The 24,954-nt window shown below is 47.6% G+C and overlaps 1 protein-coding gene across 4 annotated transcripts in view; it reads right to left on the bottom strand.

The window, feature by feature from the left end:
• The window catches only part of TRIO (trio Rho guanine nucleotide exchange factor), a 224,991-nt gene that overhangs the window by 51,745 nt on the left and 148,292 nt on the right, over positions 1 to 24,954 (bottom strand). For all 4 annotated transcript variants that reach the window (XM_013060766.1, XM_013060767.2, XM_045082027.1 and 1 more), the window contains one exon: positions 24,096 to 24,339. In XM_013060766.1, the coding sequence (XP_012916220.1) occupies positions 24,096 to 24,339 (244 nt within the window). The remainder of the gene's footprint in view (positions 1 to 24,095; positions 24,340 to 24,954) is intronic.

The raw sequence follows: 24,954 nt of genomic DNA, 5'->3' as shown, positions 1-24,954 counted from the left end.
TTACTGCCCTGAACAGATAATCATCATTTAAGGGAATAGAAAGTTAATTTGGGGGGAAATAAACAATTCTGTGATGCTCACATAACATTCCCTTCGTCTGATTCTGCCTTTCAGAGGTTCAAAGACTGCTAAAAACATGAATGTTTATCTTGTGGGCATAACCGTTCCTGAAATTCAACACAAAGTGTTAGCAGTGAAAAGACCTACCCTTATTTGAAGGAAGCTTACTTGTTCTGTATTCTTCATGATGAAGGTTAGTGTTTTTGGTTAATGTCTGATTAGTTATTGGTAAAAAAAAAAAAAAATGAAATAAATCAGCCTACCTTCTTACAGAAGAAACCGAAGATTTTCTTAGGGGGCAATTTGTAGATTTTCTTAAAGTTGAAAATGTCTCTAAATGAAGCGGGAGGTACACAAAGATACTCCCATGCAAAATGGTTTAAAAGAACATTCTGTAGTTAGTGGTTTAAACTACATGACTGATTTGTGTCAGGCGCTAACAGAGTTCTCCTCATTCATACACAAATCTATTATTTTTAATTAAGACTGGATCCAGAATGCCAACATTCAAAAGCCTTTTTCCTACACTCTAGAAAATGAATTGCCTAAGAACATACCCAACCAAAATATGCTATAAACCACGCAGACTTATGTTTTCATAGAGCCACATAACTCATTTCATAACTGTATACTGAATTTTACATAGAATTAAGAAGAAAAAAAAAACACCCAACCTTGGAATGTTCTGCAGTGAGCTTGCCAAGCGGTATCACTCTTCATGTCCTCTACGCAGCAGGTTAGCTGAAGCCCCGGCCTCTAGGGGCACGGAGTATTAGTTCGGAAAGAGTTACAGCCATGGAGAATGAGGAAATGGATGGCTTCCCCCCCCCCCCACCAAACCACAAAGCAAATATCTAGTACATTATATTTTAGGGTCCCTGGTCATTTGGTTCAAAAAAAGAATAAAGAAAACAAAAAGCCCTAACCAGTTAGGAATCTCTTTCACAATTATATTTTAGTAATATGTCTACCAAAGGCAAAATGCTGCTCTAACTTAAAGCTAAGCACTTGAGAACTGGGATTAAAATGTTAACTACAGTGGAAGAGGCCAAAAGCCCAAGGTGTGTGGGTAGCAGTCCCGTTGTTCCCACCCACTACCAAGCACACAAAGGGTTTAGGGGCTGCAGTCCCAAACTTTAATCTGATTTTAGGACACCCCACCCCACCCCACCACTGCGCTACAAGAACTGAATGGCACTGAATTTTAGTTTTTACATGACCAGTCTGTAATTTCTTGAAAACTGCCCACTCTCGTCCTCGGATGTTACATAGCAAAACAATGACAAAAGTAAAAAAACACAAAGAAACGAGGGTCAGGGCGACTCTACTTGGAGCTGTTCACGGACCCAGCACTGGAGGCGAACCCTCCTCAGGAGAAGCCCCGGAGCCCAGGATGGGCCGCTTTCTAAGGATGCCCACGCCTCCCCCGGCCTGCTCTGAGGGAGGGGCAAGCACAGGGAGAGAAGGAGGGAAGGAAGGGGGGAGGCCTGGAGTTATTCCAGGAGGGAACAAAAGCCAGCGTGGAGACAAAGGGAATGAAAAGAACGCCTCTGCTACGAACGAACGCCAATCAATGGCACAAATCCTGTCCTTGGTGTTAATTAGCGCCCCGTGTGACAGAATGGCACAGCCACAGACCGGGAGGAGGCAAGGGTAGGAAGAGAGCAGCCGGCCTCCGCGTGGGGTGCAGAGGCCGGCGGGGGCGGGCGCCGCGTGCCGGCTTTCTCCTAGCTGCAGAGAGACAAAGGGAGAGTGTTCAGTGTTTAGCTCCGCGTCCCAACAGGCACATTCCCTCCTTGTTATTAAAGACTCCCTCCCTCTGGTGTGCTTCTGGGCCACAGGGCCACTGCGGACCAGACCCCTGCGACTTCAAGAGATGGAGGCGGGAGGGGGTGGTCTTCGGGTTCCGGACTCTGTCCCTGCACAGAACAACTCTGGTCCTATCATGCTGCCAGGTGTAGGTCTGTTTTCGGGACGGTGTGACTTGTTCTTTATTTTAACAAGAAGTAACAAGAGAAACCTTACTCAGCGATGCATTTGAGAAAATGGACAATGGATATGACAGAGGAGGTTTCTTAGAGTTGAGTTTTCAAAGTAGGAGTAAAATATGCAACATTTCACGTGGAAAAAGATTAGAATAAAACGAAACTGTGTCCTAACGTTATCTGCCAATGTTTTCTTTCCCTCTGCTGCCCCTTCTGTAAATTGTCATTTTTTTTTTTCCTATTCCCAAAGAGTGTCAGAGAAACTGTATGTCTTGGGCTCGTATTTGTACGGTCGGATATGAGGGCTGTCAGAACTGACTGGGCGCATCTGGGCTGTGGCTCCTCCCCCGGTGCCCCCAGCCCATCCTCCAAGGCGGGAAGAGGAAATGGGGGAAGTCTCCACGGACTAATTTCCAGGCTCATTACCCCCACACTCCCAGACAGCCTACCCTGGGTTTATGGTCTTGCTTGCTGACCATGAGGCCAGCTTTGAGCACCTGGAGGAAATTCTTCTGAATAAAAACCCATAAATTTGTGTTCATCCTGAAGTCGGGCTAAAGAAATATGCTTAGAAAGAGCACATACCAAAGACAGATCACAGCTAAGAGCAGGGCTCTGCTCCTTGTCGAGAGAAGAGGAAGAATGCCAGAACCAGGAAAGGTCATTTTGATTGAAGGCTTCTAACCTGGGGCTTCGAGGGAACTTCTCAGTCTATTTTTCTTATTAACTGCAAAATGTTAATACTTCAAAATTTCATGTTCACCCTCCATAAGGCAAATAATTTTATGTTTCTTTGCATTCTGGCTGGAAATACATATAAATCCGGTGTATTCACACTGTTTTGATTTTTGTTCCCTGAAACTAACACCAGAAGCTCCGAGAGACAATTAAATACGTGTTTGATCAGTGAAAAGTGAGAAAACAAAGTTATTTTTAAAATTGCAGGTATTTTAATCTCACGAAGAAAAAAGAGCCTTTAATGTAGTTTTTAGAGAACACAACCATAGCAGCAGCAAGCAGGTGTGTGTGTGTGTGCGTGGGCGTGTGCATACATATGTAAGGTGAGGAGAGCACAGTTGAGTGTGATGCACAAGGAGTTAGCTGAGGTCACACCAGCAGGGGTCGGGGAGGACAGGAACACTGGTGGTGGGACTTCTACAGTAACACTATTCCCATTGTACTGTCGCGCATATCCTGTCTTAAACTCTGACTCACTTAAAAATACTTAAAGAGCAAAAAAAAAGATTTGAGATAGAATTTAGTTTGCACAGTAACTTGTGTGAAAGGGCTTTCATAGCTCAAACAACAGAGTGCTGTGCTAAGCACTTTGGTGGTTTTCCTTTCCTCACAGGAAATGGGGTGTCCTGTGCACGGGCCCCCCTGCTAAGCCACAGGCAGGGCTGCGAGCCCACGTGCACACTTTCAGAACAGGTGCACACTGTACGTTCCCTGCATTAAGTCTTTCAAATGTTTCCCTTTAATTTATAAAAACAAAAGCTGCACTGGTGAGAATCCACATTCTTCAAAAAAGAAACAGGATTTGAAGTAGTTTCGAGGAGAACGATAAGGCACACAGTTCCCTCTGTGTGTCCATCTGTTTCACGTTAAGGAGGATCACTCATTGTTCTTTTCCGTAGGAGAATATGTACAGCACTGGGATAGATTCCATGTGTCCTACAAAAGGGTATACTTAGTTCAGAATGAGCATAAATTCAACAGTTCCTCTATCTTATCAGTGTAACTGGGCTCTCCCACTGGAACTGTCTTAAAAGATAATTGATAGTTCTATAAAACTCGAGTTCTTTTCCTAACAAATGCTTTGCAGTATAACTCTCCAGGTTTATGGCTGTGTAAGTTATTGGTAATGGCAAGGTCTGCACATGAAATGGGCTTTCATGAAGATTATTCCAAGCAAGACTAACTCACATTTGAAGGAGAATGCTTCAATGACTATGTCTGAAAGCAGAAAAACAGCCCTTTCCCCAGGGTGCTTCAATAAATGAACCCCTAGATTGCTTGGGGCTCTAAAGGACAGCTTCGCGGGCTAAGGTTTGTGGGCTATTTTAATGTATTTCGGGGTTTATTTTTTGGGTATTACTCAAAAGCATTTTTTCTTTTTCAATCTGATTTATGTCTATTTCTGCATAATCAATTTTAATAAGTAGAATCAGAATGTATTAAAATATCACTCTGATATAACACGGCATTCTGAAAATTGTCTTGGAATTGCTATGAAGATTTGGGAAGAGATGGACTGTTCCATTTTGCTTTCTCTCATCTGTTCTTAACTGTGAAGAGATTGGATTTTTTCTTCCCATTTGAACCAACAAATTCAATATTCAAAATTCGAGGGGACATGAATTTCCTTCCAAATTTGGGATAGCTTAAAAATTTTGTGGTGACAGCATGGATAACATCACTTGGACTTCCCATTATAGTCTCAGAACTGCCAGAACAAAACTCTGTCTAGGGGAAATGAAAATGTTACTCGCTCCAGTATTTAAAAAGTTAAATAATGTCCCTTCAGAAGAATTTCTAAGGAACTAATAAAATAACGCTAGGAATCATAGTCTCTCTATAAAAAGAATACTCTGTCTTTTTAAAATCCATTATCTCTTGGCAAAATTGCTCATTAAAATATTTTGGTCTCAGCTTTTGGTGGTGCTTAGGCTACACTGCGGGGAGGCCCCTACTTTTACTCCCATTATGCAGACAAAGAAGTGAGGTTCAGAGACATAAGGTAATTTTCTTAAGACCCAGAGCTATCCAGTGGCTCAGATTTTAAATGAGACTTTTGAGGTTACCAACTGTTTCCTCTCCTTTACAAACACTCTTCTTTCCATCACTGAAGAGAACTCATGGATCATGTCTGTCCACCCACGCAGTGCAGAACGCAGAGCATGCGGTGTTACTACGGACCCGCCCGGCCTGGCCACCGCCACAGAGGAAGGCCGTTCTCAAACAACATAACAAACACAAATGGGGTAAAAGTTAGGCTCGGTGACTTAGAAATGTCTTGATAGCTTTGCCAACCAAAAATACACAGAATATTTATAAAAAATAATGTGTAAACCAACAAATTCAATATTCACGCAGCCAACACTTATCTCTTCCAGGGCCCACTAAGCAGGTAATTTTCTTGTCTTCTTCTGGTATTTCATGAACAAGCAAGTAAACAGTGTCGCTTCCCTCAGATGCTAAACGCACACTTTTTGCTGTTTTCCACCAACAGCAACAGCGGGTCCCTCCGCCTCATCCCTTCTCCCTTGAGCTCACAGTAAACTGGAAATCTCCGGAAGGTCTCACCAGGTCCCCGGGGGGGTCCCCCAGATGCCCACTTCTGAGGCACCAGTGTGGGTCATGGCCGGTCAGATAGTGGGGGCAAAGCTCTCGAGTGCACCAGGCCAGGCCCGAAATCCCGGCCGAAGCCAGCCTGGCCTGCAAGGGAGAGACGGCCTCGTGGGAGACTCGTTTTAATGGCTGCACCCCCTGGACAGATGTGGAAAGTGGCTATTGGAAAGCCAGCCTGCTCCGGAGCGCCACTGGGCAGTTCTGTGGAGACCCGCAGACCTCGTTCCTCCCCTCACTTCATTCTTTTGTATCCTCTTGCCTTTTCCTCAGTGTTGGAACTTACTGACTTCTCAAATGACCTTTGCAGGAACCACGTTTTCTTGCCTTAAGCCTGACTGTGTGTGTAAAGCCAGAGCCTGGCACACACACGCCCTTGAACACATGCGGGGGGCTGCGGGAAGCACACTTCTCCACTATCTTATTATAGGGCCGCAGTTCCTCGGAGAAGGAACCAGAGAATCTACACATGGATGCGGGACAGTGCCTCCCCCAACTAAACCTGGAACAGACAAGAGACTAACTGACATCGTAAGAAGGCGACGTGTGGCACAGATCACATTAGGCTGTTTACATGCCGTTTACGAGAAAGAGAGCATAATCAAAAGCAGTCCCCTGATATTAGAATGCCTCAGAGCCCAGCTGTCAGTCAACACGACTGCTTCTTGACCCACTCCGAGAGCCCCCCACCGAACAGCCCCCCGCACCCCCAGCCCAGGCAGGCAGCAGCACATTTCAGCATGAGCCGCTTGTTTGAAAGCATGCAGCAGCAGCACCGGCAGCCCCCGGGGAACCCGGGTGGAGGGCGAGCAGGCTGGAGGGGGCACGGGCGGGGCGCGGGGGTACCTAGGTCGAGGATCCAGTACTTGCAGGTGCCGGGCGGCCCGCCGCTGCGGTAGGCAGAGCTGACGGCGGAGAGCGAGTCCAGCGCCTCGACGGGCTTGATTCCGTTGGGCATGGTGGGCGCTGAGCAGGCAGCAGGCAGCAGGCTCGGAGCTGCCACCCTGTCCGTCCCCGCAGGCAGCCAGAGTGACCCCCGCTGCAGCCGAGGTGGGCCCTTAGAAGCCGGCGCAGCGCGCCGGGGCGGGGAGCGTGCGGCCCACGGGCCAGGCCATGCTCGGCGGGCGCAGCTCCCAGGGCGGCCGCCCCTCTGCCTGGCTTCTGAGCACTGCTTTACAGTGGGGTTTCACATGTGGGACTATCCAGACGCGCCGGATTACAGTCTACCACAGTGCCTCTAATTGGAGCTCAAGGAAATTCTGCGGGTGCGCTGGGAGCCAGCTGTCTCTCGTCTCCTGCGCGAGCCAGAGCGGCGATTTCCTGACGCTGAAATGTGGAGTGACGGCCGCCCTCCCCACGCGGGCCCTCCGACTCGGGCTTTGTGCACGTTTGGACGGAGGGCTTCTCTGAGGCACAGAACAAACAGTGCCTCCTGATGTGAATTGATAACAGAAAGAAACGCAATGCAATTCGGTCCCTAGCCAACTGGTGACATCACTGTGCTAAAATGCCTCTCCTTGCTTATTAGAAACATATCTTCCTTCCTCCGCACAAGCAGCGGCCAGCCCAGTGAAAGTAAGCATCTTTACTTGTGATTCGTAAAGACGTTTTTAGGAAACCATCTTAAAAGCTCATTTTGGTCCTTTTTGGAAACTTGAGTATTTTCTTTAGCCTGCATCAGGTCTTACTATTTCCTTGAGAGTTGCCCTGGGGTCCCTCCCTTGTCTCACCCAGCACGATGGCTTTGTGGGTGACAGTTCACTGTTTAACAGTCATGAAGTCAGACTTTGCAACTTCAGGGGAAGTGTATGCACTCTCCTGTGTATCATGAATTCAAGGAGCGCACAGAGCTCTCCAAACTGTACTGTGATGGCCCATCTCCTGCTTTGAGGCAGGCACCTAGAATATTCTTCCCACATCTCTAACTGTAATGTGCCCCTCAGTTACTTAAACATTTCCTGAGGGGGTGTTACTTGTTGAAGCTTGTATGTAACAAAATCACACCCCGCCTTCCTGAGTTATTAATAATTTTCTATCTCTATTTACCCTAATTGCATCAATGATGTTGTTGCTTTATTGTTTGCTAAGAGAAAATGTTCCTCTTTAGTTCCTTAAGAGTTAAACTTGTGTTCTCCCTCCCCCACTGCCCACATTAGTTGCGAAGTAAATTTGGAAAACTCTCAGAGTAAAAAAATGTGAAAATAGCATAGACTTCTAGTTTCTCAGTTTAATACAATACACAACTACAAAAAAAAAAAAAAACAATAAATTCAAGGCACCCAAAGAAAGCTGTCTTGAGTGCTTGTTAACACCTCTCCAAAACAAACTGCCACAAAGTAGGATTTGTGTCATATTCTTCTCAAAAGACCAAAAGCAAAGCCCAAGGTTGTTTTTCCCCATGATAGATCCAGATGGCGTACTCATGCCAGGACCAAGCAAAAGGCAGAACTCTGCACAGAGCACTTTTTATGAAAGAAAACTCTATTACTGAATAAATAACCTTCTTTCTTATTGGGGAAAAAAAAAGCAGTAAAAATTATGTCCTAAAGGAAATCGAGTTAATTGACATTCTAAGGTTTCATTTACTACAGTCTTTATTAAATATTTCACTTTGTCTCTTTCCAAAAACACAGGCTGCCAAGCAAGGGCTATTAATTTAAAAAAAAGAGCTGTCAAGGGAAATTAATTATTTATGGGTAATATATGTTCTCTGCTACAGAGGAAGGGAATGATCCTTAAAAACAAATACAACAATTTTGGCTAAGATACATGTAACATTTCCCCAGTGACTGTCTTCTTCAAAGGCTGAGCTCAGGTCTGCGAGAGAAACACAACACAGAGGGGTGAGGGAATCCAGAAGGAAGCCTTCGCATTCCCTCCTTCCTTCTGTCCGTGGAAGTGCAAGCTTATCACAGAGTGTTTAGTAGGTAACATGCCCCTTTATAAAGTATGTAAAGATAAACTGTTTTAAAGGCACTGCGTGACTCCTACCTGTAAGTTGTGATCATCGAACCCACTGGACGGACAGGCAAGGAAGCAATTGAGAAGTCAGTGTCGGTAAATGCAAGGTGCCAAGGCAAAGGGGGAGAAGACCCAAACCGTGGGGCAAAAGCTTCCCAGAAGTAGGTTCTGAACTCTAAGACTGACTTCTACGTTGGTGGTAGACTGGAATTGGCTCTAAGAGTCTGCACCAAGTTCAGGCCAGAAAGACCCAGGGTGGCCTTGGCAGCCTACGGACAGAAAAGCTTGGTGAGGACCGTGGCCGTGGGTGGAGAACGGGAAGGGGAAGGCAGGAAAGACAAAGGCTGGGACCTCAGTTTCCTGGGACCTGCTATGGAAGGGGTGAGGATGTGCTGCAACCAGCAAGGAAATCGGAAGCAACAGAGAAGTTGGAGAATGGGTGTGGGGGGCAGTCAGAGCTCTGGCCACGGAGTGAGCCACCCTGGAGTGTGAGAATTCTTTCAGGTAGGAAAAGAAAGGAATGGTGAGCTCAGGCTAGCACAGACGGAGATGAGCTTTGCCAGCAAAGGGGACAGACATGTAACTACTCCTAGAGGGCAGGCTGAAAAACCATCTTAGGCATTTGGGATTTCTGATTTGTCTCGGATATTTATTTGATGTCTAGATACATAATTAAAAGTGTCACAAAGATGGGGCGCCTGGGTGGCTCAGTGGGGTTAAAGCCTCTGCCTTCAGCTCAGGTCATGATCCCAGGGCTCTGGGATCAAGCCCCACATCTGGCTCTCTGCTCCGCAGGGAGCCTGCTTTCTCCTCTCTCTCTCTGCCTACCTCTCTGCTGCTTGTGATCTCTGTCTGTCAAATAAATAAATAAAAATCTTAAAAAAAAAAAAAAGACATTTAAAAAAAAAGTCACAAAGAAAAGAGAAGCTCCAAGGCCCAAGACAGTGCTTTTAAAAACATTACCCAAGGTTTGTCTGTGAGGACCAAAAGCAAGGGGTACTTCGAGGAACAGGTGAGAGATACCTGTGTGTCAGAGGTTGACTGTTGACTCCTGGCACCATGGTTGTGTTTCACAACCCCCCACCCCCAAATAAATCATCAAGATCAACTAGGACTGGGATGTGTACAAATATGTGCTCAAAATGTAAGGTAAACACAGTAACAAAGGACCTAGCCATATTACAAAAGAAAATGTAGTCACACTAAAGGAAGGAGTTTTCCTCAGTGACTCTGAAAAATGGTATTTTGATTCTATGCTGCAAACCAAAGACAAAAGACCTGTAAGTTTGTGTCTCACAGGGGTGTGGGTCAGCAGTACGAGTGGGTAGAGTTGAGTGTTTTAAAGTCAAGTCATTTTAGGTAAAATACTCCCTTTCCAAAGAGGAAAAACACAGGCTTCTAGACGAGGACGAAAATGTATTTTGAGTGACAAGATGCAGGTGTGTCACTGTCACAGAAGGTTACAGGTGAGGAGAAGGGAAGGGCTAGAATGAACTCTGTGCTGTTGACCAGGAGTTGGGAGGTTTCAGGGTGATCTGAAGTCCTGTTTCTTTACATGTGTGCAAACATTCAGAGACACAGAGAGCACGAATGCAGGCGTGTGTGTGCCCGTGGATAGGTACACATACTTGTCTGCTGAGAAGACCCAAAGGTCATGATCCCTATGGCCATGAAGCATACCTAGCACCCAGATCTTAGTTTTTAAGATCATTCTCCAATAAGAAGGAACCAGGGCTTCTTGGAGAAATGGCTGGTCCAGGACTGCAGCAAGGAAAACACAAGATGAGCTGGGAAAGTGCTGTACTGTTAGGAAGCAAGGAAGCACGCTTGAAACGATGGGATGTGTCCGAAGTACACAGAAGAGAACCCAAAGGAGCTCCTAATGGCCAAAGCCGGGATAATCTGAGTAACAAAATAAATAGCAATAGTCCTGGATGAGGACCCAGAGAATAAAATACATATCCACGACTCCACATCGAGATCTGTAACTGAGTGAGTGAGGCAGAGGGACGTCTTTTCCTTTCAGAATTCTAATGAATACATGTAAAGAAATGAGGAAGATAGCACAGAGCAGGTGAGAACCACTGATGTTAAAATGAGTGGGTTAAGGCAGGATGGGAAACGATATTTGTATAGTTTCAAAACATCTCCCACGAGGTTCTTACTAGATTACAACAACAAAAGCAGCAACTTCACAATGGACAATCATTGCAGTCCCTTCCCTAACCAGGCCCTCAAGGTCACCACCATGAGCAACACGGCGTGTCCGGAACTTCCCGAGCCTCTGCTACCACAGGGGTGGACACAATGTCATCTTTGTGGTATTCTTGCCAGAAATCCATGAGCTCCGTTTAGTCATGAGAAACATCAGAGAAGCCGGGTGTGAGGGACCACTTACAATATAAAGGACTGGTAATACCTTAAAAGTGTCAAGGTCATTAAAAAAGGTGTGATGGTCATGAAAGAAAGAGAAAAAGGCAGAGGAACTACCATAAATTGGAAAGACTAAATATGACATGGGTCCTGGATTGGATCTGAAGCCAGGAAAAAAGACAAAGGCAAACCCTGAGAAAGGGCTGTGGTGTAATTAACAGCACTGCATTAAGGCCCCGGATCGTGAGCACTGAACCAGGGTCAAGTGACACTGGGGGGGGGGGGGAGGATATTCTAGGTAAAGGGGATCCAGGGATTCCTTGTACTATATCTGCAGCTTTTTTGTAAGTCTAAAATTACTTCAAAATAAGCAGTTTGGTTTTTTTCTTTTAAGAATTTATTCATTTGACAGAGACACAGAGAGGAAACATAAGTGGAGTGGGAGAGGGAGAAGCAGGCTTCCCACTGAACAGGAAGCCCGATGCGGGATCAGGACCTGAGTCAAAGGGAGACATTTCACCGTCTGAGCCATCCAAGCACCCCCAAATAAGCAGTTTTTAAAAAATAAATTGAGTGTAATGGGTATATAAATACAAATAGCTAAAGAACTTGAGAGTGTGAAAGAAGTTACTAGAGAAAAACCAGCAAATTCAGAGAAGAAATTTTGTGGGAAAGAAACATAGTAGGCAAACTAATGACTTGTGAATAAAGGATCTACGGTTTATTGAAAAAATAGACTGAAGGAATATAAATTCATTGTTTGTTTGCATGTATATGGAGCGACATATAACCATCTTGTCCTCATGGCAATAAAGGTACTTTTATTAAAATTGGTTGAAGGGCGCCTGGGTGGCTCAGTGGGTTAAAGCCTCTGCCTTTGGCTCAGATCATGATCCCAGGGTCCTGGGATCGAGCCCTACCTCGTGCTCCCTGCTTTGCAGGGAGTCTGCTTCCTCCTCTCTCTCTCTCTCTCTCTCTCTGCCTGCCTCTGTGCCTACTTGTAATCTCTGTCTGTCAAATAAATGAACAAAATCTTTTAAAAAAAATTGGTTGAAAAGAAAAATTGTTTTGGTCAAAACACTCCCCCAAAATCACTTTTCAGGTACCCCCTCCCATGATAGCCATTCCTCAAATATTTAAAATAAGAAATTCGATGTTCAAGTGCCTACTATTAGCCTATCCAAGAAAAAAAAGGTATGAAACAAGGTCATTTTTGCCAAAGGAGGTCTTAAAAAAAGAGGGCCATATACAAAGGGTGCTTTTAAAATCAGGACTAAAACGACACGTAACAGAAAGCTGTTTGTAAAACTAGACTTCAGATAAGCCAAAGGGCCTACCTAAGGTCTTTCTACTCTAACAGAAGAGGAAACCACCATTAATAATTAGGCAGCTAAACCAGGATGACAAGGGCCCCAAAGCCCTAAACGCAGCAGGTGGGAAATACAGGACAGCCGCAGTGGCATTTTGATATCAAAAAACTCTCCCGACATGACTTGGAGGAATATTGCCCATCGTCTCCTCTAGCGACTAGTGCCTTCCTGAGACTTGAAACACGCGCCACGAATCTCAGGGCTTCCTGTGGCCTAGCTTCCTGCGGTCCCGAACCCCAGGCGGGGCTGCCCTCGGGCCTGGCCTGCCCCAGCTCTGCACTCCTCCCGGCGGCATTTCCCCTCTGCGCAGCAGGCCACGCGGCTGGCTGGGGTACAGCTGCGCCCCCGGGGTCGAGCTTCTCAGGTTCCACGCACAAAGATACTCCTGTTCCGAGGGTGTTTTGTCCAGTCTCTGAGCCCACAGATAACACCTCCTGCTCTGGAGGGAGCGGGCAGGATGACTAAATCCTGCTCTTAGGGCTCCATTCAGCACATTATTTCCTGCTGCTTTCGAGCACAGTTGCCCATCCACAAAAGCACCTTTATTGAGGGATTCAAACACTTCGTGTGGGTGCCAAAAATTCGATAGGCTCCTTTTCATTGCTTTCCTTACTATCTTTTCAGAAACGATGTGAGTTTTTTCTCTTATGTTAACAAAACACACATTCAAGTGCTCCTTTTTCACGTTTCACTCTAACTCGCTGTGTGACGTTCTCTGTCTGCACCAGCACTGGGGTTATGTGCAAAATGGCAACATGAGACGGGACCCTCACAAATGTGTTCCCTAAAAAATAACAAAAACAGCAGTGTTCAAAAAATTAGGGTGATGTCACCAACCCCTGATAGCCAATCCGTGCTCTGATGTCCCAGTTCTGCTAAACTTGCGAGAGTGGGAGGCAGGCCACAAAAATCACTGATGGGGGGAGCATGGGAAGACAGGAAGTTTATTTCCCCAGATTTTTTAAGAAAAAAAAAAAAAAAGCGGCAGATTTTGATTATTTTGTGGGGGGGGGGGATTTTTACTTTTGGGAATGGTTTTTCCATTCCTTTGCTCACAAAAAGCTCACAGAGGAGAAAGCTCTGGTCTTAACTAGGGGAGAAGGAAGAGGAGAGATGTGGCTCAAAGGAAAGAGAAAAAAGACAGATTCCCACGAAGATGACTTCTCTGGATGAGGGAAGGCAACTGGAATAACCATAATTCAAATGAGAAAGTTTAAATGGAGCCTTTTCAGACAAAGGGATGGCTGGAGGGGGCTGTGGCCTCTCAGGAATGTACAATATAGCTCCAGGAAGGCAAGCAGTCTCAGCCTTAGTGGCCTTTGGAGACCAGCTTCTGGAATCAGCTCGTCCACAAATGGTGGCAGGCCTGGAGCAACTGAGTTTGTCTCTAGAGGTTACAGCTTCTTCCCTGGACCGAAGGCTCCCTCCAGCTCGTGTGGAGACAGGATGCACAGTGGTTAAGAGCCCGGAAGTCAGACTGCTGTTCTCGAAATCCCGTTTTCCAACACCTACTAAGCTTGGTCCAGTTAATGTCTCTGTGCCTCTATTTTCTCATCATACAAAGAGGATGACAAGGGTACCCTGAAGATTAAACATAGAGACAAGCACAGTGCCGGGCATACGGCAAGCCGTCAACACATCCCAGCTGCTACTACTGTGAGGTTTTCGGGGGAGGGAGGGAGAGTATGCGCGAGCACCTGTGCCTACATGGGAGAGGGGCAGTGGGAGAGCACAGGGACAGAGAATCTCAGCTGATGTCGGGCTTGACCCCATGACTCTGAGATTAGGACCTGTTGAAGTCAAGTCAGATGCTCAACGGACTGTTAGTTGTTAAGGCTCCATAGTACCCTCTGCTATGGGCTGACTGTGCCCCCCACCTCCCTATTTGTATGCTGAAGTCCCAAGCCACAGTACCTTGGAATGTAACCCCAGCTGGAGACGGGGTCTTTAGAGAGGTCCTTAGGTTAAAACAAAGCTGTTAGGGTTGGTACTAATCGGACTGGTGTCCTTGGAAGAACAGGAAGGTCGGACACACCCAGAGGCACCAGGGTGCACACACAGGAGAACTGTGTGAGGACGTGGCAAGGAGCTGGCCGTCTGCAAGCCAGTCAGAGGCCTGAGAAAAAACCAGCCTTGCTGGTGCCTTGATCTTGGACTCGGAGCTTCCAGAACTAAGAAAAAATACACTGCAGCTGCTGAATTCAAGTAGTCTATGGTATTTTGGTAGCCAGAGCTGACTAACACACCCCTCCTCCCTTGTCTGTTAACAATCTCCTCCATAACCCAGGACTGAAATGGTCTAATTATTTTTGAGATAGGAGGAAACTAATCTCTAAGAACAGTGCTTCAATGTTCTTTCCTTCTAGTAAATTCAAAGCTCTACAGACTCTGGAAAAGGGGCGGGGGAAGGAAAAGATGCACTAGAACACACAGGGCTACGTGACAGAAATAGTACAGGATTCCAGAGCTGCCTTGCAATGTAGCTGAGGCAAATGAGTCTGTTTACGGTCCTCTTCAATGTATGAAAGGGCCCTTCAAAGAATAAAACATGTTGGGTCCCCTGTCCTGAGCTTGGCTAGAAAAGTTTTGGGAAAATGGCGACCCTCTGGAATCGTGAGCCTTGTGGAATGACCGAGCTATCCGAAGCATCCCTGTCACTGTGAATCAGACCACAGTAAAATGCCCCTTAATGGCTCAGACACTAAAGCGACTAGGAGGATTCGTGGCCCCACTCTGGAGGGTGGCCACTCGGAGGGTGGCCCTGCTCTGGTCCACAGAGAATGCTGGGAAGGGGAGCCAGGATGCTCCTTCTGGACGGCGCTGGCTGTAGAGGTGACAGTTCAAAGGTCAGTCTCCTTAACCCTCTGACTCCGTCCAGCCCTACATGCCCCTCTTTCAGCCCCTCCGAAACCTTTCCATAGTGTCCATAAAGAAGGAAGGAGATTGGACGGGGGAGGTATTCAAAAACAGGATTTTTAAAAATTCACTGTGAAATTTTAGTGATGAACTGAATCCTTCAGAAAGTACAGAGATCACTCGGAGGCTTTAGAGCCCAATATGGAACCCGTGACGGTGCTGCCGCACGCCGGTGCTTCTCAGAGGCGAGGGTGTGCTGCGGGTTCACAAGCAGCTCTACGTAAGTGGAAGGCGAAACACTGGCGCCGCAAAGAGCTGTTTATTCTCTGGAAACTACTACCCTTGGACATTTAGCGGCAAACTCCTCATTTGCACCCTTCTGACTAAATCTGGTATAAAAACACAGAAATTGGTGAAATATTATTTACATTAATATTCCACTGTATGCTGCAGTACGGAGTTCTGCAGGAAAATGTCCATCAAAAATATCCCCTCCTGGAGTGAGACAGAAACTTGTGATTTCATTGGTATGTATGATTTTAAAGAGTAACCTTATTCAAAGGGCACAGTTTTAGGGTTTTTTGTTGTTGTTGTTATTATTTTCATAAATGGATAAAATGATGTTAGAGACCTCAAATGGTGTGGTACAGATCACATGATCATGACTCCCATCAAAATTAAAAAATACATAAAAGTAAATGTCACCATATAGCACATTCGCAACTTTCTTTTTATAGTTAATTTATGATTCGAGTGATTCTTCTTCAAAAGTTTGCTTTCCATAAATGCATTTACCCTTCCCCCCCATCCGCTGGACTGCAAACATTCCACTCACCACTCTACCAGTGTGGCAGGGACAGCAACGGCCCCCCAACACCGCGGAGTGGCTCACATGGGCACCGCTTGGGGACAAGCTACGTGCACAAATGACGACGGCACGCCCTGTCACACAGAACAACATGTGTCTCTACATCCCCATCTGGAGTCATTCCTATAAGGCTTGACCAAGTGAAAAAAAGCCAAAATATGCTACCTTTTATGTGAGAACATGGAGGCAAGAATAAGCGTGTGTGTATTTGCCTAACAAAATATGGGAAGAAGTTGGAAACATTATAATAAAAACGGTTCTCTGTACATGGCAAGTGGGATTGTGGGACTAAGACGGCTCAGCTTACACTTTTTCACAATTTAATTTCTGAGATGCCCAGAAGTGAGTTTGAAATCAGTTTTCCTTCTCTTCTTTAGAAAATGTTCTGTGTGTGGGGTTGCGGGAACTGTGTGCAAGTGCTCCCTGTTCGGGGAACTGGTATGGAAGCTCTCGTCATGCACTCCTGTTCCCACAGCTGCTCCACAGGCAGCTGGGGCATCGGGAGGCATCTGTCCTTCTCCCTGTGGTGGGAGCAGCTCGGCTGTCAGGACCTACAGTCCCAGCTATGAAAATCCTCACCACTCATGGGAAAGTCAGCGCTGGGAACAGAACGACAAAGTCACCTCCTGCGTCTCTGAACACAGGAAGGAACGCAGAGGCAAAAGCCAAAACACACTTGGGTTTGTCTGGCGCCTGCTTCTTAGGTGCTGTTTTATCAGGTGTTCTCAGAGCCACGACTGGCTGCATAAATCACGGCGACAAGTGCAAACCCCGTCTGAATGGGATACACTGTTTTTTCCAACCGCGGACAGCACTTATTCATGGTCAAAACACTTAACGGAAACCAGCACACAATTTTTAAATGGTTTTTCACCAAACACATCTTCTCTGTACTTTTTCCCAGCTTCTGCAGACCCTCACTAGAGACATTTAAGAAACCCCAGTTTGTCTAATAAATGGCAAAGTCTGACATGTGCCAATGTCAGAGAGGAGACGGTTGGCAAAGCGGGATGCAGACACCTGTATCTTGTCCCTGCGGCCACTCCCTGCCCAGCCCGTGTGTCACGCTGAGGAGAGTATGCTCCTATTTTCTCTGGTGAACTTTCTCCCCTGATGACATTTCTTTCCTAAACACTGTCTCATGGCCATTTAAAGCAACTGTGGGAAGACGGTTTTCTCATTGGTGGCTTATGACTTTGCTATGTATATAATTTTGTGATCATCTAATATGGACAGTGTTAATACCTGCTCGTGGTTTTCTCCTGTTTCCATAAACACTTTAATATGAAGTTGGAACATGAAAATACCTCCAACATAAAGCATTCCCAGAGTAACAGCCCACTTGTGTGGCTCCATAATTACATGCTGCACAGTGAACGAGCCTTAATCATAGGCTGGGATTGATCACCTCGCCTAGCTCCGTGGCACTCGGGAGAGGGACCCATGTTCCTCAGTTTGTCTTCCCACAGGGATTTACATTAGCAGCTGTTCTCAGAGGCTAAAAACTGTTTTTTTCCAAGCTAATTTTCTGAGAAAGTATATATGGCTTCCATCATACATATATATTTTAAAGACTATGTGGGCAGATACAGGTTTGACACGTCTATGCCTGGGGTGTGTTTTCAGGTTAACAGTGGCAATCTGGCATTAAACGTCTGAATCCACCAGAATCACGATATAGTCAACTAAATTTTTTCCTATCACTAAGGTCATTTTAATGTCCTAGGGTTTTTTTTTGAGAACTTATTAGGTCACTTAAAAGTCGTAAGCAGTTACAAGAGGTAGGAGACTCTGACCCACCTTCGGGGCAGAGTGTCCCATGGTTTGGGAAAGAGGCTATGTGAGATGAACAAATTTAAACCTAGTCATCCCCAATATACTTGAGGAAATGCAAGAGGCCTCAGATGGCAGAGCTGTGTTTTTAGTCGCAGAGATGTCTAGAGAAGCACCTTAGTCTCCGCAGAGCTGCTGTTTCTCTGGGTGGTGGCTGTTGGACGGGGTGGGGGAGGGGGAGCACAGGACGAGGCCATGACTGCTGTGAAAAGAGGACAAGACGTTCCCCCGTTGGCTGTACTGTGCTAGGCTGATGCTGTCCTGGGAGCCGGGGGAGTGGTGTGGACGGGGGTGAGGAATCTTAGCACCTCCTGCATTCTGAGGAGAGAAACAGCTCTGACCTGCCCTCTGAGCTGGGCGGCCAGCTGATGATGGGCACAGACTGGGAATGCAGTCGGTGGGGCCGGAGTCCCTGGGAGAGGACACACCTGGTGGCCTGCCGAGTCCTTCCTTTCCATGACCACAAACCTCTGCGAAGGTCCTGTCACCTGGTCTCACTTCCACAAAATGGGGAGAAGGGACATGGAAGCTGAGGCCGCGGGAGAGACCTGGCTTCTCCCCAAAGCTGGGGATCGCACAAACAGGCAGGGCCACCAGTTCACAGGACCCCGATGCTGAGGCCGAGAGGCTGAACACAGAGAGCTCAGAGGCACTTCGTTTTGGCCCTTAAGGGAAACGCAGCCTAATTCTACACATAGGGGTTGTGATCAGTGGTTCTCTAAGAATCAGACATGGAGCTCGGACCTCCAGGCATGGCGCTGGGCTCACTCACTCATTCATTTTAAGAGACTACAAGTGACTCTGAGGAGCTGCCTCTGGTATGCGAGGTATGTCCAGTTCTCTGAACTCTGATGAATGGCCCCGGGAACATATCCAGATGGAGTAAGAGACGTACGGCAGACCGTGACAGAGCGGGTGACAAGGAACTGTGCTCACCTGCCCATGGAGACCCTGCTGAGGGAGCCTCCTGGGGAGCCCACCGCCCTCCCAGGCCTCCCTGCATAGCTTCCCTCTGTGCCCTCTCAGGGTGATGGAAGGGTTCTCTGCCTCCCTCATCAGTCCTGGTGTTGAGAACCTGTGTTGTGTCCACTTGCAGGATCATGTTCGTAAGTTTAGCACCGTATCTGCACCCGCTGTTCGGACTGAAATCTGTTCTAAAGCGCTTGCAGTAAGTTCCTGTGGGCTTCCTGTGGGTCTGGGTCCCTGAGTACATCTCATCGGGACTGTCTCAGGTTATCCTCAGCTTAGCCTTTGCTCTGAAACACTGTTAACTGCCCCCAAATTCACTCCGTTCTCCCTCACCTCCACAGACTCACCGGATACATTATTTTCCTCCTTTAGGGTTTTTCATTTATTTGGTAGGAGGGGACAGAGAAAGTCAGGTAGGGGCGAGGGAGTAAGACAAACCCCTTCTGTTACATGACACCAGGGGGGCGGCTGCGTGCACACCTGGGGAGGGTATGTCACGAGGCTCCTGAGCGACAGCAAGTCACTGAAGGACCCTGAGGAGCACAGCCTGACGCGATCTGTACTTTAGCTGTAGTAAGAGAGGAAGGGGCACCAGGGCTGGGAGGGCTGCCGGCCAGCAGCGATGGCGGCACTGGAGAAGTCTGTCTGAAATATGTTATTTAGATCAAGGTAACCCAATGTGGTGGGCATGCTCAGAAATCTTTAAAAAAAAAAAATTATTATCATAGGACAGTTCCACTTCTGGGTACACTCCCCACAGCAGGAGAAGCGGGGACTCAGGACCCCGGAACACTCCTGGTTACAGCAGCATTATTCACGACTGCAGGCGGGAAGCAACCCCAGTGTCTGCCGTGGTCGAAAGGAGGGACGAAACGTGGCCTGCACATACCGTGGACTCTTTTCAGCTCCGGGCATTCAGACACACAAGCTACAACATGGATGAGCTTGAGGGCATCGTGCTGGGTGAAATAAGCCAGTCACAAAAGCAGAACTACTGCAGGAGGACCCTCGAGGGGTCAAACTCCTAGACACGGAAAGCAGACGGTGGCTGCCAGGGGCTGGGAGAAGGTAACCGGGGTTAGTGTCCACTGGGGACACAGCCTTGGCGGACGATCGGTGAAGGGGCGCCGTGTGAAGAAACTCAATGTCCCTGAAGAGAACACTGGTTGAGATGGTTACGTTTTATATTATGTGCATTTTACCACATAGAAAACCAATGTGGCATCACCACCAGCTCCAGGTTTCGGTATCGGTCATGTCCCCCCGCAGCAGGTGCACAAGCTAGACTATCGCCGGGACCGTGGGGAGAAACGCCCCAGCGCTATCACGGAGGGTCACTTGAGATGTGAGGAGAGAGGAAAGCTGGATCACTTAGCCAAAGCAGCGTAAGAAAAAGGACGCTCTGAATTGGCCTCATAAGGAACATAAACGCAGCTGATACTCCTGTCTACTTTTTGTGACCAAGACTAAGTAAAGAACAGAACAAAGTGACAAGTTTTACAAGTTGAGACAGCAGGAAAGAAAAATCCCTTGGATTTACTAAGAGATTAGACATAATTACGTGGCATCGATTTCAGCAGTGAATCCATACGTGATCCCCAGGCGAGTGAGAGAGACCCATGCCTGTCAGTCCCCGCTGCGGGTCAGACTTGCGGGGCACAGACACGGTCTCCAAGTCTGGGACCCCGCCCCAGATGCTGACGTAACACAGACAGCACAACCCAAGTTAGACGGGATGAGCAGGAGGATGTGCTGAACCCTCTTCTACCTTCATGTTCTCAGGGTCCATGTAACTTCTGGTGGAGACTCCAGCAAGAACATGGAATGGTGGCCAGAGCGACGCAGGAATCAAACACTGAACAACCACACCACCCGTCTGCAAAGACTGCTCCCCCAGCAACCTGCTTCCACAGGCCTTTCCCCCAGGACGGAAAGCATTTCTCAACAAATAGTGTTCACACTGGAAAACAAATCAAGCAGTTACATGTCTTGTTCCTTTTAAATATATTTTTAACCTCTTCCTACACCACTCAAGTTTAACAGAAAAGAGAGAGGGGCTCCTGGATGGCTCAGTCGTTAAGCATCTGCCTTCAGCTCGGGTTATGATCCCAGGGTCCTGGGATCGAGTCCTGCATCAGGCTCTCTGCTCGGTGGGAAGCCTGCTTTCCTCTCATAGTCCCCTGCTTCTGCTCCCTCTTGCTGTGTCTCTCTCTGTCAAATAAATAAATAAAATCTTAAAAAAAAAAAAAAAGAGAGAGAGAGAGAGAGAGAAAGAAAGGATAGAGACCTATTGCTCACAAATTCCAAGTATTCTCCTTGTCCAACAGATTTCGCGCATTAACAATGCTGAAAAACCATCACATGAACCTGGGCAGCGCTATCGGTGAGTACTGGGCCTTCTTGGATGATGTATTTATGACCTTAACAGGCATGATTTTCACATTTGAAATTTATGGAAATTTAAGGTTTTTGGACTAAGGAATTATGAAAAAATTATTTAGGCAATAAAACTGAGAAAATTTTGGAATCAGAAATCAGTAAATGTGCCTCCTCCCTGGGAGGTCAGAGCAGTAAAGATTGAAGGCATTTAAAAAACTGTCTAGAGACAGATACATAATGACAACTCCCTAACTGTCACGAGTCTGGAAGTATGTGAGAGGCAAGACAACCTGCTTTCTGGGATGGCCAAGAGGAGATGCACCAGCGATAGGCAGCAAGCTCTTGGAGAGAAGTAGCCACATGTAACTCGTCACTGTAGCGTCCTACAAGCCCAGTCTGGGACCCCACATCAGGTAGGAGACGCATGTGTGTAACAGGTGTTAACAGCCCGATGCGTGCCAGGGTACGAGCAGTATGGTGGCATCACTCCTTTCCAAGTAAGGGCAAGAAGAAGGGTTGTGGGCTGAGCTGAAGCAGATCTAGATGTCCTAGGAGGCAGTGGCCTCTTGCTCCCTAAGTCTCTGTGTCTTTATCTTGGACTTAATTCCCAGATCCTCATCCTAGTTGATGAAGGTCTCTTCTCCTAGGTGGAGAACCTCGTCACTGCTGCCCAATTTCCTGGACTTGAACTTGGACAGGACACTCTGGCAGAGGCCTGTCCATAGCTCAAAGAAAGACTTCCCCTCCCCTAATCTACGGCCCAGGTCCCAACACTGCAAGCAAACAGACAATCTTAAGAGGTTCTTTGCATTCTAGGAAAAATAAAAATGCAGGAAAGTATTTAAAAATGGAAAAGGTTTCTAAGCCCCCATCTACTGACTGGCTGTTAATTCACAACAGGGTTTACTGAGTGAAGACACACCCTCTTGTTAAAAAGACCGTGATGGGGTTTCTTGGGGCTAAGGAGTAACTTCCCAGGGGCCAAAGTGTCACAGAGTAAGAGACAAAAAGCCCAGGCAACAAACTGGTACTTAAACTTAAAACCCAGCAAAAACTCCACCTCCATAAGAACTTTTCAGAACAAAGTCAAGTGTGATAAATACCTAGTTCTTTCCTCTCAGCTAGCCCACAATTGTGAACACTGGGAAGCAAAGAGCACACCACGGGGAAGGAACATATAAAAAGAAATCTTTCCGAACAAGTGTTATTTGTAGCATGCTTAAACTCACCGGGGCTCCTCTGTGTGAGAAACTCGAGGGGAAAAGTTGTTCTTTATTTTCAATTCCAACTCAAGGACTTAAATACATTATGCAACTTTGGAAGTACTCTAACGATGGGCTGGCCCAGAGCAGAACCCTACTGGGGCTGAAGGGCCACAGGCGTGGGGGCGGCAGGGGGGAGGCGGGGGCCCAACACTGCTCTAAACTCACAGCTTTGCCAGGAACGAAAGCCCACACCTCAGCTTTTGGCCAAAATTGGAAAATTCTCTTTCTGTTTGGGTCCCTGGAGAAATGATAGCTGAATTCTTCTGGTTTCTTACTGGGGTGACATTTAGGTCACATCTAGGCCCTAAGGGATCTGGACCAGGGTTGTGCCCATAATGAATGAGGTGAGCTAATCAGTAACCGTATCCTCTGCAGCCTCACTGAGCTCAATGCACTGAGCTCAGTGCACCTGGCAGCCAGAGGACGGGCCCCAAGACGGGTCATGAAGAAAGCAAGGAGAGCACAGATGACAAATGAAGGGAGTGACCAGAATATTCCAAAATTAACAGAAAAGAACTAGAATATGGCTGACTGGAGTGATCTTCTCTCAGGAAAAGAAACTGCACAGCCCCAGACCGGGAACAGTCTGCCATCTGCCAGCGTCACAGAGGGATGGAGACTGTGACACAATATGGTTTGAGGCAGAGAAACTCTACACCTACTGCACTTTTCTAGAAGCTGTAAATGACCAGTGTTTCTCAAGAGGGCTTAAAGTCTCAAGTTTGCTTTTCCCTGAGGGGAAACCAGCACTAAAAGAAACGTATAGCAACCTGCATATGCCATTTAAAACCTTCTAGTAGCCAGTTTTCAAAAGTAAAAGGAAACAGGAAATGAAGACATTAACTCTAACAAGCCATTCTATTTAACTCTACACGGTATCTTGTCACTTCAGCCCGTCATGGCTCTGAAATAGTTGTGCACGGTCTTTCTCACCACAGCTCTTGAAATCTAGCGCATGTCCTCCCCCTGCAAAGCATCTCGGCTCAGACCGGCTGCCTCTGAATGACGCCCTGCGCCCACCCTTGTCCAGCGGCTGCCACACTGGACACTGTGGACAAAGCGCCCTCGTGCGCCTGCTAGGAGCCCCTGACTGACCCATCTAGACACACACAGTAAAGCAGTCTCGCCACCATTACCTTTCAATAAAAGAATCACCAAGGAATGCCAAATGCTGTTTGGTTCAGATGGTCTGCCGTTTCAGGGGAAAAGTGCTTCTTTCGGAAGCCCCTGCCAGCAGAGCCACAGCAGAGCCACAGCAGAGCCGCGGCACAGCCGCGGCACAGCCGCAGCACAGCCGCGGCACAGCCGCAGCACAGCCGCAGCACAGCCGAAGCCGTCCTCCCGAGCCCTGCCTGACCCACCACCCTCTCCCTCAGGGCCGGCTCCGTCCAGATGCTGCATGGGGAGCCTGGGCATTTTGGTGAGTTCTGAGATACTCTACAGGGGTATCTAACAAAACAAAAGAACCCACAATGTGAAAACCTGATGAAGGAGAAGCTGAATGTGATCCCACCTCCCCTACCTGCTTTCATCGCCTGGAAGAGAATGGTCCCTGCTCTGTGTTCTCAATTTATGAATGACACTGGCCGAGAAAGAGAAGAGCCCCCTTCTCATTCTCCAAACAGATACCATTTTGGGAAATGACGCAATCATTTCTGATCATCACATGAACTCCTCGTTTCCACTCCAGCTCTTGATGGATTAGAAAGGCCCAGAGCCACAGTGACAGCGGCCTGAGTCACGAGGGACCAGGCTGCAAGGAAACAGGGACAGAAGCACCAGAGTCATTTCCAGCGGGCACGAGCCAGCCATGCCTCAGGATTCCTACCTTTGTGGTTGAAGATGCCCTCCATTTCCATGCTACTTCTCGAGTGGGCGATGCACAGAGAGCCGCAGGGAACCAGGCCCTCTGCAGCAGGGGACCGGTCAGTGGTCCGCACCAGACACCAGTCAGGCTTGTCGTGGGGCCGCTCCAAAACCTCCACGGTCTGGCCACGGCGGATGGTCAGCTCCGTGCTGTTGCAGGCAGTGAAGTCGTGGATCACCACTGTCAGCTCGCAGCCGCCGGAGAGCTGGGGAGGGAGAGACACCCGTCAGCGAGCCCCAGTCACTGCCCCTGTGGTGGGGGAGGCTGACCTGGGCCAGCAACATCCTGGGGTCGGGGCAGTAACTTGCCCCCAGCTTGAGTCTGGGCTCTCCAGTTTCGCTGCCCCTTCACTTACCTTCAGAATTACATGGGCAGCTATTGACTGTCTTGTGTTTTAATACATGGTTATGATTTTTGAGGGTTTCATGGTCAGAATCTGATACAATTTTTCAGATGAGTGCCCGTATCATTTTGGGCCCGAGACATTATTATCTCCCTGCTCAACATGTGCTACAATAATCATCTTTCAAATCTAGGGCAACCCTGTAAAAGCTCTGTTTCAAGGCCACTGGGGGATCACTGCACCACAGGGTGCTAACATGATCGTTTTATCTGAAATTTCCCTTCCAACTTGGCACCACAGCAGCCTGCGCTGTCAGCATTGGGGCTCTTGGTACCACGTGGGTCCAACATTGGGCTGTCGCACAGCAGGGAGACCAAAGAGGCCACGAGATCCCTACATACGGGCAGAGCATGCCTTGTTCTCTCTCCGAAGCCCTCCAGGATGACTCTTAGTGGGCGCTCCCATCCCAGGCCTTTC

Source organism: Mustela putorius, unplaced genomic scaffold (genome assembly GCF_011764305.1).
Source record: "Mustela putorius furo isolate JIRA1106 unplaced genomic scaffold, ASM1176430v1.1 tig00000589_pilon_pilon_pilon, whole genome shotgun sequence".
Classification (NCBI taxonomy): domain Eukaryota; kingdom Metazoa; phylum Chordata; class Mammalia; order Carnivora; family Mustelidae; genus Mustela; species Mustela putorius.
This window is presented reverse-complemented; position numbering and strand designations above follow the sequence as displayed.